The sequence below is a fragment of the Tachyglossus aculeatus genome, chromosome X1 (genome assembly GCF_015852505.1).
Source record: "Tachyglossus aculeatus isolate mTacAcu1 chromosome X1, mTacAcu1.pri, whole genome shotgun sequence".
Taxonomy (NCBI): Eukaryota; Metazoa; Chordata; class Mammalia; order Monotremata; family Tachyglossidae; genus Tachyglossus; species Tachyglossus aculeatus.
The window spans coordinates 107,633,153-107,652,349 of NC_052101.1; the positions used below are offsets into that span (position 1 = coordinate 107,633,153).

Below are 19,197 nucleotides of genomic sequence, written 5' to 3' on the forward strand. Positions count from 1 at the left end.
TCCATAACGAGCTTACATTCTAGAAGGGATTCAGAGCAGGGGATTTCAGCGCTTAGAACAGTGCTTGGCACATAGTAAGTGCTTAACAAATACCATTATTATTATTAGGGGAAAACAACACACACACACACACACACACACTCTCTCTCTCTCTCTCTCTCTCTCTCTCTCTCTCACCTCCCCCATCCCCGCTTTACAGAGAAGACTCCTGGGATTCCACCAAATGGTCTCTCATCTTTCCAGTATCGGCTCTTAATCTGTAACCTAAAACTATTACAATATAGGAAAGCTACCTTATGGAGGTACAACTTAAGTATGAAAAAGATGAAATAAGGTATAACTGTGGTGCTTGGCATGAAAATATATGTATGTATATACATATATATACACACACACATATATACATACTCTTCAGTTCCTGCAGCAAGCAAATACCTTGCCCAAGAAAGTCAACATATGGAGACTAAAACACATACTGAGGAATGAGAGCAATGGGAAGTCAAATGGCATACATGCCCTTAAAGAGAATGGAGAAAGTAGATCCTTTAGCTTATTGTGTAAAGTGGCTTGTAATTTTGTAGAAACAATTTCTTAATTGTGGCAATTGTGAAAAACAATGGGGACAGGTACAAGAATGGCAGAACTGTAGTGGAGCAAAACTACCTTTCATCAATCAATCAATCAAAAGTATTTATTGAACACTTACAATGTGCAGAGCACTGTACTAAGCACTTGGTAGAGTACAACATTACACAGTTGGTAGACCTGTTCCCTTCCCACAAGGAGCATGACCTAAGGGTTAGAGCATGGGCGTGGGAGTCAGAAGGAGCTGGGTTCCAATCCCAGCTGTGCCACTTGTTTGTTGTTTGACCTTGGGCAAGTCATTTAACTTCTCTTTGTCTCAGTTACCTCATCTGTAAAATGGGGATGAAGACTGTGAGCCCCATGTGGAACATGGATTGTGTCCAATCTGATTACATTGTATCTACCTTAGCTCTTAGAACAGTGCCTGGCATGTAGCAAACACTTAACAGATACCATTAAAAAAAAAAGGAGCTTGCAGTCTAGATGGGGAGCCAGACACTGTGGGACTGAGTGCGGGGTGAATAAAGAGTACAAATCCAAGGGCAAGCGTGACACAGAAGGGAGTGAGAGAAGAGGAAATGAGGGCTTAGTTGGCGGTGGCCTTTTGGAGGAGATGTGCTTTTAATAAGTCTTTGAAGGTGGAGAGAGTGATGGTGTGTCAGATATTAAGGGGAGGTGGGGGGAAGTTCCAGGCCAGAGGCAGGATGGGGGTGAGGAACACCTTCCCAGGTTCACCACCAAGAAAATAACAGGACAAACAGGAGGCACATTCTTCTTGCAGTGATTTATGGTTTGTGCCATAATAATAACTTTCACCAATTACAGATGTTACCTATTTCCCTCAACTCCCATCCCAGCAGCATATTACTGGACATAACAGACTCTGGCTGTAGGTTTGGGGAGAACACCAAACACAGCTATGATTTGTGTGAGAGCTACTGAAGAAGGATCTTCCCCGTTTTCCCTCTCCCCTCTTAATTGTTTTGCTTTTCCCTGACTTCCTCCTTGGAGCCAGGGGTGTGGCCGAAGGAGGGGCTCGTGTGATGCTAATGTTTGTAATATTCTGTAACGGGAGGTAATATTCTGTAATGGGAGGAAGCAGAGCTGCACATGAGTGCTTTATAGTGCTGTTGAATGTGTAACCAGTGTTGGGAGAAATGTGTGTGCAAATAGCACACAGAGGTCTAGAATGTGTCTAAACCTTGGAGTGTATACAAAACTTTATGCAGAGTACCCCAGTAATGCAGTGTTATGTGTCAAACCGGATTTGCAATTTATCAGGTACTGAGTCTTTTATGTGGAATAAGTGTGCATGCCTTGATGTTTGTACTTGTCCGCAGTATGCAAAATGTAAAATGGATATAATAATGATGGTATTTGTTAAGCGCTTACTATGTGCAAAGCACTGTTCTAAGTGCTGGGGGGAAACAAGGTGATCACATTGTCCTACATGGGGCTCACAGTCTTAATCTCCATTTTACAGATGAGGTAACTGAGGCTCAGAGAAGTTAAGTGACTTGCCCAAGGTCACACAGCAGACATGTTGGGGAGCCGGCATTAGAACCCGTGGCCTCTGACACCCAAGCCCCTGCTCTTTCCACTGAGCAATACTGCTTCTCTCTGATATTGGAGCAGCAGGTTTGAGCACTTGTGTGTATGGGATCTGGGGCGGTGAACGGATCTGCGTTAAGTCTCCCAAGACACTGCAGTCTCCCAAGCGCTTTAGAATGGTGCTCTGCACACAGTAAGCACTCAGTAGATACGATTAATTGATCGACTGATTATAAGGTGTACAAGTAGGTGTGTCATGCATACTACCTAGGGTGCACTGTGTTCATCAATACAGAGTTTCCCGGTATATGCCTATCAGCATATGAGCATAGAGAAGCAGCATGGTTTAGTGGAAAGAGCATGGGCTTGGGAGTCAGAGGACATGGGTTCTAATCCCAGCTCCACCACTTTATCAACTGTGCGACTTTGGGCAAATCACTTAACTTCTCTGTGCCTCAGTTACCTCATCTGTAAAATGGGGATTGAGACTGTGAGACCCACATGGGACAACCTGATATCATCTACCCCAAGGCTTAGAACAGTGCTTGGCACATAGTAAGCGCTTAATGCCATTATTATTATTATTATTATTAAGGGTGCTGCTGTGAGAGTGAGTCTGTGGAGGCAACTGGTGAAAGAAAGGTGCATATAATTATAAGCATTTATTTCTAATTTGAGGGCACTCTGTGGGTGTGTACTCTGTGGGAGTTCACTGGGTGTCTGGAGGACATTTTGCTTTTGCCCGAGGGCCCTATGTGTGTTTAAGTAAGCGGATATGGTTGGTTTGAAAACACTGCATATGTAAGAGTGCCATTTGTGTATAGGCACCTCTGGGGATGTGTATGCATATGTGTGAGAACTGGATGTGTTTGAGGCTTATGAGTTTGAGGGTTGTGTGGGGGTGGGTGCTGCAGTACTGGTGGGGGCAATATGCAGAAAAGGGGCAGTCTTTCTGTTTCAGTGGGTACTTTGAGAGTATGTTTGAGGGTGGGATGTGCAAGCACACAAGCAGATGTGGGTTCTGTGGGTTGGGAATACACAGGCCCACTGTGTGGCCGCTGTGGACTGAGACACACAAACGCTGTGTTTGGCACTGAAGATACACCTCAGATACATACAGTCCTTCATGACCTCAATGCAGATTTCAAATTATGCAAAAGACTAGTAATCTGTTGGGAAGCCACATCGCCTGGCATACAGCAGTCAGGCGGCCCTTGGAGCAGAAGCTTTGGGAAAAGAAGGATACTGACAAGCAGAATTGAAACCAAGGTCAGCTGCCACGAGCAGCGAACTTTGTAAGAGTTTAAGTCAGACAGTTAAATTTAGATGTGCTTAAGTGTCTGAACTCAGATGAGCATAAGATCAATGTAGGCAAAGCTTTTGGCGAGGACAATTGTCTTTTCAAAATGTGTAACAATAATGAATCACTGCGGTATTCGTTAAGCGCTTACTATGCGCCAAGCACTGTTTTAAGTGCTGGGGTAGATACAAGATAGTCAGGTTGGACACGGTCTTTGTCCCACAGGGGGCTCACAATATATAGGTTAATATTAATTTTTACAACTCATAATATTTTATTACTAGTCTATTTTTCTTCACTTTTGCCAAATAAGTTCATAAACAGAGAAGTAGTGCAGCTTAGTGGAAAGAGCACAGGACTGGGAGTCAGAGGACGTGGGTTCTAATCCCGGCTCCACCACCTGTCTGCTGTGTGACCTTGGGCGAGCCACTTCACTTCTCTGTGCCTCCGTTACCTCATCCGTAAAATGGGGATGAAGACCGTAAGCCCCACGTGGGACAACTGATTACCTTGCATCTACCCCAGCGCTTAGAACAGTGCTTGGTGCGTAGTAAGCACTGAACAAATGCCATCATCATCATCGCTATTGTTATTAATAATAATGCTAATTAATTTGCTGTGCTTTTTACCACCCAAACGCAGATCGAGATAATACTAATGGTATTGGTTACTATGTGCCAGGCACTGTACGAAGCGCTGGGGTGGGTCAGTCCCTGTCCCACGTGGGGCTCACAGTCCCAACCTCCATTTGACGGAAGAGGGAACCGAGGCCCAGAGAAGCGAGGTGACTTGCCCGAGGTCACACAGCAGACAAGTCGCGGAGCCTGGATCAGGACCCACGACCTCTGACCCCCAAAGCCACGCGCTACCCACCCCACCACGCCGCTCCAATCGTGCGGGTCGCCGTTGAAGGTCTGGAACTGTACTAAGCGCTGGGGTGGGTCAGTCCCTGTCCCACGTGGGGCTCCCAGTCCCAACCTCCATTTGACTGAAGAGGGAACCGAGGCCCTGAGAAGCGAGGTGACTTGCCCGAGGTCACACAGCAGACAAGCGGCGGAGCCGGGATCAGGACCCACGACCTCTGACCCCCAAAGCCACACGCTACCCACCCCACCAGGCCGCTCCAATCGTGCGGGTCGCCGTTGAAGGTCTGGAACTGTACTAAGCGCTGGGGTGGGTCAGTCCCTGTCCCACGTGGGGCTCCCAGTCCCAACCTCCATTTGACCGAAGAGGGAACCGAGGCCCAGAGAAGCGAGGTGACTTGCCCGAGGTCACACAGCAGACAAGTGGCGGAGCCGGGATCAGGACCCATGACCTCTGACCCCCAAAGCCATGCGCTACCCACCCCACCAGGCCGCTCCAATCGTGCGTTGAAGGTCTGGAACACGACCAAATGTTCTCTTCGCGCTTTCCTAAGGGAAACGCTACTTCGTTCAGCGCTCTTTCTCTTGGCCCTTCGCCTTCACGGAGCCCCGTACGGGCGCTAGCCGGGGGCACTGCGGCGCGCTCGGGGGAAAACGCTGGCTTTTCGTCCTCTCTACCTGCAATTCGGGGCCGCAGCCCGGGGCTCATCCCAGCCCCGAGGCGAGGCTGCTGTTCCTCTTTCCCTCCCGCTCCCTCCCCTCGCCGCCCGCACCTTCTCGTCCAGCTTCGTCTCTACCTGTTCGGGGCGGGGCGGAGGAGGGAAGAAGGGAAAGCCGGGCAAGAGTGGGCGGGCGAGCGAGCTGCCTGCCAGCTTTGCTCTCTCCCTCATTCCTGGGATTCCTCCTCGTCGTCCTGCTGCTGCTGCTGCTGCTCCCGCTTCGGCGGCGGCGGCTCCTGTTCCTGCTCCCGCCCTCTGGACCCCGTCTCTCTCTCTCCCCCCCCTCCCCGGACGGATCGCCCGTTCGGCGGCTGGGCCCCGTGTGTCCCGCCGGATCCCGGCCTCGCCGGCTGGGGTCGGAGGGAGGCTCCAGCCCCCAGGACGCGGCGCCGACGGCACGGGCTCGTGAGTGTCGCGGGGAAGGCACGGGGCTGGGGGGAAGCGTGGCGGCGGCGGGGTCGGGGAGTCCGGGCAGCACCGAGAAGCCCCCTTGGACGGAGGGGAGTCTGCCTCCACGGCTCCACGGGCCCGGAGGGTCCCCGCTGCAGGGCCGAGGGGGGGATGCGGCCTCGCCCGTCCCCCAGACTAGTCCAGGTCGGGCGGGGGCGAGACCCCAACTCCTGCCCCCCCCCCCTCACTCGGTCCAAGGCAGGGGTCGAATGAATAAGCCGGAGACCCCCAAGGTCCGGGCAACCCCCCTGGCCCAAGCGGCTTCCGATAGACAGAAGCCAAGGGGAAGGCGGAGAGGAATAATCCACCTCCATTGCCTCCTCCCCTTTCCTGCTCCCCCCCCCCCCCCCCCGAGCCCCGGGCAGCTCTGGATCAGGAGGGCGGATTGGGGGGAGCGGAGGCCTGATCCCCAACCCTTGACATCGCCAAAGACCGTCTTGAGTCGGGACCCCGAGTAAAAACCAAGGGCGATGACCAGCAAGCCGCCAATCCAAAACGTTGTCACTTTCCCTTCGCGGCTGAAAAAAACCTGTGAGTCTGCTGAGTTCTCATCTGGAAGTCTATAGACAGTCGGCCTGTCCAGTATCGATCTTACAGCTGTGGTGCTTCGTTTCACCATTTTTTTGAATCAGAAACCTTACCCTCCCACCGAAATGCCTTCAAACCAAAGTTTTCGGGTGTTTCTTTTCCCCCCTGAAGGTTTTTAAAAACAAAATGAATAAATGTAAACTTTCCAGTAGAGGATTTGGAAAAAGTTTATGATTCTTGGCCTACCTAACATTAACCACTCGGTCTTTAAAAAAATACGAGAAAAAATGTTTATGGACGACATTTACTCGGGCAGCAGGTCCAAAACTGCTCCAGTCAGTTGCATTTCCATGAGCCCTTTCCTACTAGATCTGGCAAGGAAGTCGGTTCTGCTGGCTATCGCGATGATGTCATTCAGTACCGCGACTTCAGGATAAAGTCAGTTACTAATCGGGATTGTGAGAAGGGAGACGTTGCCTGTTGACACGTTTCAGGTCGTTTCTTAATGTACGTCTTGATCATGTGGTGATGTGGACTTTTCACACCCTCCCGTGTGTAAAGCCGAGAATACATTTGCAAACTTTCTCCAATGAGAAATTCCTTTTATTGATTGTGTCTAGAAGGGATGAAATCAACATTATTCCATTTTGTATGCCCTACAGTGGTTGCCAAACCTGATCAAAGGAAGATGAAGCTACGGGCTTAATTTGGAATGGTCCTACTTTTAGTTGGTCTGTACAACTTTTAATGCTTCTTAAAGCACCCTTAATTACTTGGGGTGTGTGGGGGGGGGAGTTAGAAAGTCTTAAAGGAGGAAAAGCAGGTAAGTGGAACAATTTGAACTCCTGTAAATAGCTTAGAATTCTGAGGCCTGTAAGACAGCTGTGGTCTGTGGTGAGCATGTTTGTTGAATGAAATGCATTTTATGTCCATGAAAAAGCCCAGTGGATGAGAATATTTTAACGATGTGAAGTTGAGAGCTACTAAGCTTCTGTGTTAAAAGTTTCCAACCTCTGAAACAGTTAAATGTGACCCATTTAGGATTCCTCTGGAGAGCCCTCCCCCCCCCATTTTAGGTCATTAAACCCTGATATGGGAGCTCTGAATTGAGTAGGAGGGTCCTGATGATTCTGTTGCCAAATTAAATCTGTCCTTACTGAGAGAGCTAAAAATCCGGGGCACCCTATCTTAGCTAGAGATTCAAGTAGGCTTCCGAAGGGGAGCAAAGAATGTAGGCCGTGGGCTTAGTAAACAGGTTGGCGGTCTCATTGCAATATGGAAAGTAATGCAGAGTTCAAGGTATGGCCTATATTACGTGCAGACCCCGTGGGGTGGTAATGATCAGAAGGGCTGGCTGACAAAGTAGTGGGTGATAGATTCTGATCCTGCTCTTTCTCTTCATTGGTTAAAATGGAAAATTAGGTTGTGAAACAGTTCATTTGTGTAATGAAATTTGTAAAATCTGTGAAGGCTGAATATAGGCTTATTGTAAAGGTCTGAACATCTGACACCAAACACAGGCACGATGTGCTTGCTGGTTGGGTTGCTGCCAGTGGTGCAGCGGAATTACAACTGTTACTTATTGGGGTGCTAGATCTGAGTGGGAGGGGCTTGGCTCCCTTCAGGGCATTTCTTTGCTTTGGTGTAGTGGATAGAGCCTGGGCCTGGGAGTCGGAAGGTCATGGGTTCTAATTCCGGCTCCGCCACTTGTCTGCTGAGTGGCCTTGGGCAACTCACTTCACTTCTCTGGGCCCCAGTTACCTCATCTGGAAAATGGGGATTGAGACTGTGAGCCTAATGTGGGACAGGGACTGTGTCTAACCCGATTTGCTTGTACCCACCCCAGTGCTTAGTACAGTGCCAGGGGCATAGTGAGCACTTAAAAATCATCATCATCAATTGTATTTATTGAGCGCTTACTGTGTGCAGAGCACTGTACTAAGCGCTTGGGAAGTACAAGTTGGCAACATATACTGTTTTGTGAAATAAGTTCTTTGGGGGGGTGTTTGCTGTTACCTCAGAAACCAAATAGTGTGCAGGATCTCTGGGAAGCTAACATCCTGGCGAGACCAGGATGTCAGTGACAGATCAATGGGTCTGCAGCTCAGATCTAAGCAGATGAAGCAGCGTGGCTTAGTGGAAAGAGCAAGGGCTAAGGAGTCAGAGGTCGTGGCTTCTAATCCCGACTCTGCCACTTGACAGCTGTGTGACTTTGGGCAAGTCACTTAACCTCTCTGTGCCTCAGTTATCTCATCTGGGGAGTAGGCTGTGAACCCCACCTGGGACAATCTGATAACCTTGTATCTCCCCCAGTGCTTAGACCGGTGCTTGGCACATAGCACTTAACAAATACCCTTACTATTATTTTTGTGTATACTTTGACACTCATCTCAAGATCAGCAGCATGTGGATTTGATCTTGAGAGCTGTCACCTCTAGCATCGGGACCCAGAATGCGACTACTATCCTGCTGTGGTTGTAGACACCAGGGTCCAGTCTGAGGTGGTTTTAAAATTGTGTCCTCCTAATTTGTGGTAGTAAAACTTTGTGTGCCCACTAAACAGTCCTACCTTCCACACATAAGGAAAAATAATATGTACATTTTAAACAAATGTAGCATCATCATGCTGTCACTTGCCAACGACTATGAACTATTAAGCACCATAAATCAATACCTTATTAACCAAAACATCGAAAAATATACCTGTTGCAGTAAATCGGCCAAGGCCGGGATTGGATTTTTTTTAAAAACTCTAACTTGGGAAAGTATTTTGATCTACAAACCATTTTAGTCACTACAATGTTGTTGGGGATAATTAGTGTCCTTAAATATTCAGGAATCTTTCATTGGATGACTTCAAACTGATCTAGGTAGATCAAAAGGGAGAAATGGGCTTTTAGGAAAGTGCAGTTGTTACATGAGTGCAGTTGTTACTTGATTAGGGTCATATAAAATATTCCCTAGCATTTTATTGGATGATCATGGCATCACATGCCATGGGAATGGTCTCCTCTATTGACGGATTTGACCCCAAGTAGACATTTTTCTTAGGGGATTATAGTGTGAAATCAAGATTGTAATAATAGATGCCTGTGTACTTGTTTTGTTTTGCTGTCAGTCTCCCCCTTCTAGACTGTGAGCCCGTTGTTGGGTAGGGATTGTCTCTATTGCCGAATTGTACTTTCCAAGCGCTTAGTACAGTGCTCTGCACACAGTAAGCACTCAAGAAATATGATTGAATGAATGAATGAATGAATTGTGCCAATGAACCATGTGCCATGCACTGTACTAAGCACTGGGGTAGTTACAAGATCATCAAGTCCCACTTGGGGCTCACAGCCTAAGTACAAGGGAGAACAGGTATTGAATCCCCATTCTGAGGCACAGAGAAGTTAAGTGACTTGCCCAAAGTCACACAGTCCAGTGGCAGAGCCAGGATTAGAACCCAGGTGCTCTGACCCGTGCTCTTTTCACTAGGCCACGCTGCTTCTCCAATGATGTAAAGACATGAATTCCAGTGATTCTGGCATTAAGGACATTAATCAATCATAGTAATCAATCCCTCTAGACGGTAAGCTCATTGTGGGCAGGAAACGTGTTACCAACTCTGTCATATTGTACTCTCCCAAGCGCTTAGTAGAGTGTACTGCACACAGTAAGTGCAATAACTATGACTAATAATAATAATAATAATAATGGTATTTGTTAAGTGCTTACTATGTGCCAAGCACTGTTCTAAGTGCCGGGGTGGATACAGGGTAATCAAGTTGTCCCACGTGGGGTTCACACTTTTAATTCCCATTTTACAGATGAGGGAACTGAGGCACGGAGAAGTTAAGTGACTTGCCTAAGGTCACACAGCAGACAAGTGGCAGAGCCGGGATAGTAGGCCTGTTGTAGAAGACATCATGCACGAGGGTGGGCGGCGCTTGTATGCTGAAAAGCCATCTTTACTGCTGTGTTAGTCCCTGAAATTCAACTGTGTTGGCTTGGGAAATTGATCTGTCTGTCTGTCTGACTGACTGGGGTTGAGCAGAAGTCCAGATATTCATAGAGGACTGAGCCGGTGCATTAGCATGGCAACTTATTCATTATGCAAGGAGAGCTGTGATTGCCTGAGAAACAATTCATCCCCCAGTAGATTTCCCAGGGAATGAAACTAGCTTTTACCATGGGAGGTGTATGGGCTGAGAGAAGAGCTGCCTATAATCACCCTTTTCCCAAAAGAATGCTGTCTGGGAAACAAAATTTCAATAAAATTATTAGAGAAAGATTTTGGTGAGGATGGGATTAGAAAGCATAAACTCTATCCATTGACAGTGTCAAGTTGGGATCCCACCTTGGGAGTGCCCTATCTACAACTTCCATTCCATTTTCTAAATTTCAGAATGGTTCAGTTCAGTCATCCCTACTGGAAATCCCACTAGGAGGCTTTCCCCGATTACTTTTTCTACTCCCCAGGTCAGGTCCTCTCTTATCATTTCAGCACTTTGGCACTGACTACCAGTTGTTGCCTTTCCCTATGTATCATTCAGCATGGCTCAGTGGAAAGAGCGTGGGCTTTGGAGTCAGAGGTCATGGGTTCAAATCCCGGCTCCGCCAACTGTCAGCTGTGTGACTTTGGGCAAGTCATTTATCTTCTCTCGGCCTCAGTTCCCTCATCTATAAAATGGGGATTAAAACTGTGAGCCCCCCCACCGTGGAACAACCTGCTTACCTTGTAACCTCCCCAGCACTTAAAACAGTGCTTTGCACATAGTAAGCGCTTAACAAATGCCATCATCATCATCCTCATGTTACTCCTTCTGAGAACTTCTTCCTGCTGTTTGAAAATTATTTTATGTCTGTCTCCTCAGCTATATTGTAAAATCCTTGATTCATTCAATTCATTCAATCGTATTTATTGAGCGCTTACTTTGTGCAGAGCACTGTACTAAGCGCTTGGGAAGTACAAGTTGGCAACATATAGAGACGGTCCCTACCCAACAGTGGGCTCACAGTCTAGAAGGGATGTCTCCTAGCACACTCTCCCAAGCACTTAGCGCAGTTCCCTGCAAGTAGCAGGTGTCAGAGCTCCCTGATTAACTTTCCAGCACGCTATTTACATTCCATTATTGTATCTTCCACTCCAGCGTGGCTTAGTGACAAGAGCCCGGGCTTGGGAGTCAGAGGTTGTGGGTTCTAATTCCGCCACCACCGCTTGTCAGCTTTGTGACTTGGGGCAAGTCACTTAACTTCCCTGGGCCTCAGTTGCCTCATCTGTAAAATGGGGATGAAGACTGTGAGCCCCACGTGGGACAATCTGATGAATTTATCTACCCCAGCGCTTAGAACAGTGCTTGGCATATAGTAAGCGCTTAACAAATACCATCATCATTATTATTATCTTCCTCTTGCTGACATCCTTGTTGATTTTCCTATACTCAGTATAGGGGTTTAGTCACTTTTCACGATTTTCTTATGTATTTTTTGTTTGCTTTATCCTCCTCCCCCATTCTTTCATTCTGGCAGTTCCCGCATTAATGTTCCTCCATCTTTTCTTGCTTGGACTCCCAAGATTTGCTGATATCAAAGATAAATACTATTGAATGCTGATTCTGCTCTGATGGTGTCCTCTCCTTCTTACCCCTGTCAACTTTTCCCAGATTCCTGCTGCCCTCCAAACTAATCCTCTAGTTCCTATGTCAGTGACTGTGGCTTTAATCCTGCTTTGGGGAAGCAGCTTGGCTCAGTGGGCTTGGGAGTCAGAGGTCATGGGTTCTAATCCTGCCTCCACCGCTTGTCAGCTGTGTGACTTTGGGCAAATCACTTAACTTCTCTGTGCCTCAGTTACCTCATCTGCAAAATGGGAATTAAGACTGTGAGTGCCACGTGGGACAACCTGATCACCTTGTTTCCACCCCGGTGCTTAGAACAGTGCTTTGCACATAGTAAGTGCTTAACAAATTCCATCATTATTATTATTATTATTGTCGAATCCTGATTCATTCATTCAATCATATTTATTGAGCGTTTAATTTATGCAGAGCACTGTACTAAGTGCTTGGGAAAGAACAGCACAACAGTAAGCAGTGACATTCCCTGCCCGCAACGAGTTCAAATGTATATTTCGTTGAGCACGTGTTTTACGTGTTTTAAAAATATAACACTAATTATGGTGGTGTTTAAGTGCTTACTATGTGCCAGGCATGATTGAGATTGGGGTTTATATTACTGATTTCTTATTACTGATTCTGTAGTTTAGAATTTACCCAGCAAATGGAGAACAAGTGGGTGCCCATAGACTCTACTTACATGCAGCGATGTCTCTCTCAGTGCGGTGTCATCTTTCATTTGGTTGAGTGTGTGTGGTGGCACCTTGTACCTACCCCATCACTTAGCACATAATAAGCGCTTAATAATGATTATTATTCTTAGTGTTCTAGGAATCTGTTTGACAGGACTCTTGCTGGGTGGGATTACTGGTGTGGATTAAGAAAGGGCATATCCCTCCTGTACAGAGATTGAAAGGCACTTGTGCAAGTTCCAGAAGCAGCTGGCCAACCCGCCATCAAAAGTTAGAGGTTGCAAAATCTTACTCTAGAAATGATAGTGAGGCCTAATTCTAGAAAATCGATGGTCTCTTCCAGAATCATATCGACAGAGACATGATTTTGGCTCAAAAAGCATTGTGGCTTATTGGATAGAGCACGGGCCTGGGAATCAGAAGGACCTGGGTTCTAATCCCGGCTCTGCCACTTGTCTGCTGTGCGACCCTAAGCAAGTCACTTGACTTCTTTGTCCCTCAGTTACCTCATCTGTAAAATGGGGATTAAACCTGTGAACTCTGTGTGGGACAGGGACTGAGTCCAACCCAATTACCTCATATCTATCTACTCCAGTGCTTAGTACAGTGCCCAGCACATAGTAAGTGCTTAACAAATAGCACAATTATTACAATGAATAATAATAATAAATGATTAAAGAGTTACTGATATGGATGGCAGATCTCAAAGTTCTTCCTTGTACTCAGTTTTAGTTGATCCAGTTTTAGTGTGGTGCATTAATGTAGTAAAGGGACCACCATTTTTGTGGCATCACAGGATTTATTAATCCATCTCATTGAACGTTGTTATGCAGGAGGAGGTTCTTTACATAAGGTAATGGTCAATAGTCTCTTTTTTTATTGCTTTTATCTACTGGTTTATTTGCTTAGAAAGGTTGCAGGGAGCTAATGTCTGCCCAACAAGGTAGTGACTGGTTGCAGCTGCTTTGTAGAAGAACCCTCAACTGATAAAGTGTCTCCACTGAATAAACTGGCCTCTTTTCAATTAAGGAGACAGCGTATTTACATCTGAACTTTGCTTTCTTGGGCATGATGAGGATTCTCAAAATTTGAATGCATTTCATTAAGAAATAGACAGGAATAACTGCTCTGTTTAAGAAACTGGTACTGCTGCTTCTCTGTGTTGGATGTTTTTAACATTTAGAGCTTTGAAGTGTTAGGCTCATTTTATACAGAGCTGTGGGTTTTAAAGAGTGAAAAAACTCGAAGTAAATTCCTACTTGATTCTAGAATTGTATCTTTAGTTGGGAAATCCAAGGCATTTTTGCTGGAACTGTCTTGTGTGTTAGGAGTTCGGTAACTACTAGTATGGTCTGTTTGTTTTTTTCCCCCCTATCAGATGTTTTGTATGTAATCAAGCAGTAGTATTTATTGAATGCCTATTGTGTGCAGGGCACTGTAGTAACACCTTGGGAGAGTGCAATAGAAGCACTACACCGGATCTTTGTCCTCAAGGACCTTACAACCTAGGCGGGGAACAGACACTAAAATAAATTCCAGATAGAAGAAAATAACAGCGTCTAGCGATATGTAGCTTGTGAGTCCTTAGGATTTCAGTGGAATGAAAGAAAGCACCTGGAAGGACAACAAATGAGACATCACAGATCACCCTGACCTTGAGAGAGGTCCTAAGTGCACTCATTGTAGAGGGTCAATTTGGCACATAGCTGGGCTGACAGTGTCTGTAATAGGCAGCACTGAGGAAGGTAGCTGAAAAAGAGAGGGGATAGATTCCCTGTAATTTTTCAGTTGGACATATTGGATTTGAACAGGATACTGTGGCCGGGGGAGGGGGCGGGATTGGCATCAGTAAATCTTTCTCAGTGTCTTTTTGTCTTAACTTTTTTTTTTTGCACTATACAATCAAAAACAGAGCTCGGCTCTTCTGTGGAACACAACCGTCAGAATTGCTTTAACTGAGGTCAGAGAACAGAATGATTTGATACTAGGCAGGGACCTCAAAATATTTCAATTTTTTTTTTTTAATCTCCCTAATCAGGAGGGGAAAGGATAGTATTGTTACGCTCCTGGAAACTCTGCAGAATTTCTTACAGGGTGTGTGCACAAGCATGCTATGCATGCCCATAAACATTTACAAGCACACACACATGGACATGAATATTCACAGTATCCCTTCTCCTGGTAATGAAATGTAGCCATTTCTTGGCATTTGTGAAGCTTAGCTGAGTAAAAAGAATGGAATGCAACTCTCCTCCTCACCAAGTTTAACCTTGGACCAAATGCTTTTGCATTTATCCACATGAAGGGAAAAGCAATTTATAGAAGTGTCTTTGCTTCTTTATCAGATCAAAATCGCCATATTTTGTCACTTTGGTAGACCTTGTTTTTTTGAGAGGCATTGTTGTTTAGAGCGGTAGCCATTATTAATGGAGCGGTCTCCTTCCACTCACAGTTCCTCCTGTTGAAATCCTGGTTTTGCTTCTTTCAGGATCTCGTCTCCAGGAATGGAGACTCCACTGGATGTTTTGTCAAGAGCAGCATCCCTTGTTCATGCTGACGATGAAAAACGTAAGTAAGCAATGGAACTCAAGGGTCTCACCTATTCCATCGTTCCTTGAACTCCATACTTCGTAAGCTGGTTCACGTCGGTGTTGTGGTTCAGAATGCGGCTGCTGTTTGTTTGGACATTTTTCCTTCGCGGTCTCCAGGCTGGGTTTCTGGCTTTGATTTCCAAAGGCAAGAAGTTCAGCCGGTACTTTCCAACATTTCCTTTCGTTGCCAGGAATCGTCTTTTGGGCATATGTGCTTACCCACTGACTAGTCATGCTTCATCTCTTCAGTGGTTTTGCTACCCTTGGGTGTGAAATGAATACTGACCCTCTCACTAGTTGAAGAGAAGCGTATGGAGGTCGCCTTCGTCATTCAGGGCACTCTCCGAGAAAGAACACATGGTGAGGTGTAAAGTTAAGGAAGGGGTTACAGAAGTGGTGTTTGCGAATCAGGAAAACCCTGAGCCATGGGGAAAAGCTTCTGTGCTTGTATGAGTCACCATGAATTCAGTAGGCACAGGCTCTACCAAGTTACGAGCTTACGCTTCCATGTGAGGCAGTTAGTTTCCTGCTGTCGTTACTGTATTTCTGACTTGAAATTGCTTCTGTTCCAGTAGGATGGCATTTGGCAGAATTATGTGTGTTGTATTTAGAAGCAAGATTAATAAGTGAAAGATTAATGTTGAAATTTGTGAGTTATAAAACTCCTGAAGATAAACGGTTTTCCATTAGGCCCTATATTGATTGGAACAGGACTTATTTGGATTATTGTGCATTATGAGGCATTTGTGGTTCAGTAATTTCTGATCAAAGTAAACCTAAACATTTTCAAAGGTGCAGCTCTGCCTAAATCATAAATATTTACTTGTTTTCAATGAAACAGCCATTCACTCTGTTTATACAGTAACTTTTCAATTTAGGCCAGTAGAAACAACAAAAATGATCTGAAAATGAAAAATAATTTTTAATGTGTGAGCATAGGTCTGCAGGGAAATCATGCCATTTAATTTTTATTGGAACCTCTTTTGTTCAGTTGTGTTTTTAAGATTTTTGGGTAAGGGATCACGAGTCACAGCCTTGTGGTGGTATGGTAGAGGGCCTTCTAATTTCAGTGGTGAATAAATGTGTTTGCTTTGTTCGGCAGTCAGCATTGTCCAGGAGCTTTTCAGACTTGGATTCCCACCACTGGGTGTCCATGTTCCTTGGCTTGGTCTGCATGTCGTGTGGTGGGTGGACTTTTGTAGACCTCCATTTTGTCATGATCATGAAGAGTGTCTTGGCACACCTCCATCATGATTTCAGTCCCTTTGATTTACCTCTCTACCCTGAATAGTTTCCTGATAAATGCTCGTTGTCTTTGAAGAACTCTGGCTTAATGTGTTATTCTAGGCCCAGACCTGCCACCGAGACTATTTAGAGCCCGGTAGGGTGTAGCGTGTGCCTGGCAGAATATGGACTGGTGATTGCACGTTGGCTTGCATTCATCAGTATTTCCTGAGCACTTTCTGTGTGTAAAGCATTGTACTACCCAGCCTTTGAGGCTTCAATAAAGGTACAGGTATAACCCCTCCCCCCCGCCCCCCCCACATACACCCTATATAATTTGATGCCTTACCTCTGTACAACCACCCCAGAGACACAACCCAGATCATTTGGTACCTAACCTCCTGCCTACAGCTGACCGGTGGTGCATTCTGGCCCAGTGCTCAAGGTAAATCAATCCCTCCTCACTCTCACCCAGTCAGCTATCCACAGTGAATAGATTTCATTCATTCATTCAGTCATTCATTCAGTCATATTTATTGAGCGCTTACTGTGTGCAGATTTGGAAGAAACTCTGTCTGCAGTTTGGGTCAGATTTTCAAGGCATTCAAAAGACTCCTGAGAAGATAGCCAAAGAACTTATTGAACTGGGGGAGCAGCTGAATTTAAAAATGGACTAGGCAGGTGTTGAGTTAATTGCATCTCATTGAGGACCACATCAGTCAATCAATTAATAGTATCAGTTGAGTACTCCCTGGGTTCAGCGTACTGTACTGAACTTCCTCTCTGTACGTTCTTTGTGGGCAGGGATCGGGTCTACCAACTGTATCGTATTATACTTTCCCAAGCGTGTAGTACAGTGCCCTGCCCCCATTAAGTTATCAGTAAGTGCCATTGATTAATACAAAAGAGTAAGTAGGCACCATGCCTGTCCTCAGAGGGCTTGCAGTCTGGTGAAGGAGACAGACATTAAAATAAAGGTGGGAGAGGCAATCGGCTATAAGCATATATATACGCCAGTACTATGTATGGGGTTAATAATAATAATAATAATAAATAATGATGGCATTTGTTAAGCGCCTACTATGTGCGAGGCACTGTTCTAAGCACTGGGGGGGATACAAGGTGATCAGGTTGTCCCATGTGGGGCTCACCGTCTTAATCCCCATTTTACAGATGAAGTAACTGAGGCCCAGAGAAGTGAAGTGACTTGCCCAAAGTCACACAGCTGACAAGTGGCAGAGCTGGGATTAGAACCCATGACCTCTGACTCCTGAGTCCGGGCTCTTTCCACTGCGCCATGCTGCTTCTCAAAGCAGCATGTAGGTTAAGTGCCTACATGCTTAGGGGATAGGGACTCAAGTTCATTGGTGACACAGGCAGGAGGGAAAATAGGGTAGGAATGGGAGAGGTTGGACAGGGAAGGTATCCTGGAGGAGGCAAGATTTTAGCAGGACTTTGAAGCAGCAGCATGGCGTAGTGGATACAGCGTAGGCCGGAGAGTCAGAAGGTCATGGGTTCTAATGCCGGCTCTGCCACTTATCTGCTGGGCAAGTCACTTCACTTCTCTGGATCTCAGTTACCTCATCTGTAAAATGGGGATTGAGACTGTGAGCCCCACATGGGACAGGGACTGTGTCCAACCCGATTTGCTTGTATCCATCCCAGCCACTTAGAACAGTACCTGGCACATAGTAAGCGCTTAATAAATACAGTGATTATTATTATTATTATTTGAAGATGGGCAGAGTGGTGGTCTGTCAAATGTGAAGAGGAAGGGAGTTCAAGGCAGGAGGGAAGCCGTGAGTAAGGGATTGATGGTGAAAGAGTTGAGGGTGAAATACAGTGAATAGGTTGATGTTGGAGGAGCTAGGTGTGCGAGCTGGGTTGTAGTGGGAGAGGAGAGAGCTGATTGAGTTACTTAAAGCTGAGAGCAAGGAGTTTCTGCACGTTGTGAAGATGGATGGATGGGCAACCATTGGAGGTTTTTGAGGAATCTGGAGATGTGTGCCCAGCAGTTTTTTTTTTTTTTAAATGGTACGGGCAGCAGAGTGAAGAGTGGCCTAGGGAGGGGAGAGCAAGGAGGCAGGGAGGTCAGTGAGGCAGCTGATGCAGTAATTGAGAGCTTTTGGCTTCAAAGCTCTCCATTACCTTGCCCCCTCCTACCTCACCTCCCTTCTCTCCTTCTACAGCCTAGCCTGCACACTCTGCTCCTCTGCTGCTAACCTCCTCACTGTGCCTCGTTCTTGCCTGTCCCACCATCGACCCCTGGCCCCCGTTCTACCTCTGGTCTAGAATGACCTCCCTCCTCACATCCGCCAAACTAGCACACGTCCCCCCTTCAAAGCCCTACTGAAAGCCCACCTCCTCCAGGAGGCCTTCCCAGACTAAGCCCCTTTTTCCTCTGCTCCTCCTTTCCTCCCCATTGCCCCTACTCCCTCCCTCTGCTCTACCCCCATCCCCTCCCCACAGCACTTGTGTATTTATGTACATATTTATTTCTCTATTTATTTTATTAATGATGTATATATCTGTAGTTCTATTTATTTATATCGATGCTATTGATGCCTGTCTATTTGTTTTGTTTTCTGTCTCCCCAGTCTAGACTGTGAGCCCGTTGTTGGGTAGGGATTGTCTCTATTTGTTGCCGAATTGTACTTTCCAAGCACTTAATACGGAGCTCTGCACACAGTAAGCTCTCAATAAATACGATTGAATGAATGAATGAAAGATGACATATGTCAGGATTGATGAGGATCCCATCAATTTTCAAGAAAGCAAATGAGCTTCTAAACGTGATCGAAGGTGACCCTAATGGAAAGGAATTCAAAGGTGTTGAGAAGTGTTCAGAAGTGAGAAGCAGATCGGCTTAGTGGAAAGAGTTTGGGCCTGGCAGTCAGAGGAGCTGGGTTCTAATCCCAGCTCTGTATGACCTTGGGCAAGTCATGTAACTTATCTGGACCTTAGTTTCCTCATCTGTAAAATAGGGGTTAAGACTGTGAGTCCTTGTGGGACAGGGACAGTGTCCAACCTGATTAGCTTGTATCTAACCCAGCACTTAGTACAGTCCCTGGCACAGAGTGAGTGCTTAACAAATATGTTC

At 46.1% G+C, this 19,197-nt stretch overlaps 1 protein-coding gene across 1 annotated transcript in view; it reads left to right on the forward strand.

The window, feature by feature from the left end:
* Positions 1–5,324: 5,324 nt before the first annotated feature.
* The window catches only part of VGLL4 (vestigial like family member 4), a 164,154-nt gene continuing 150,281 nt past the window's right edge, over positions 5,325–19,197 (forward strand). Inside the window, exons 1-2 of the mRNA XM_038772310.1 lie at positions 5,325–5,423; positions 14,771–14,850. Coding sequence (XP_038628238.1) covers positions 14,787–14,850 — 64 coding nt within the window. The 5' untranslated portion in view covers positions 5,325–5,423; positions 14,771–14,786. The remainder of the gene's footprint in view (positions 5,424–14,770; positions 14,851–19,197) is intronic.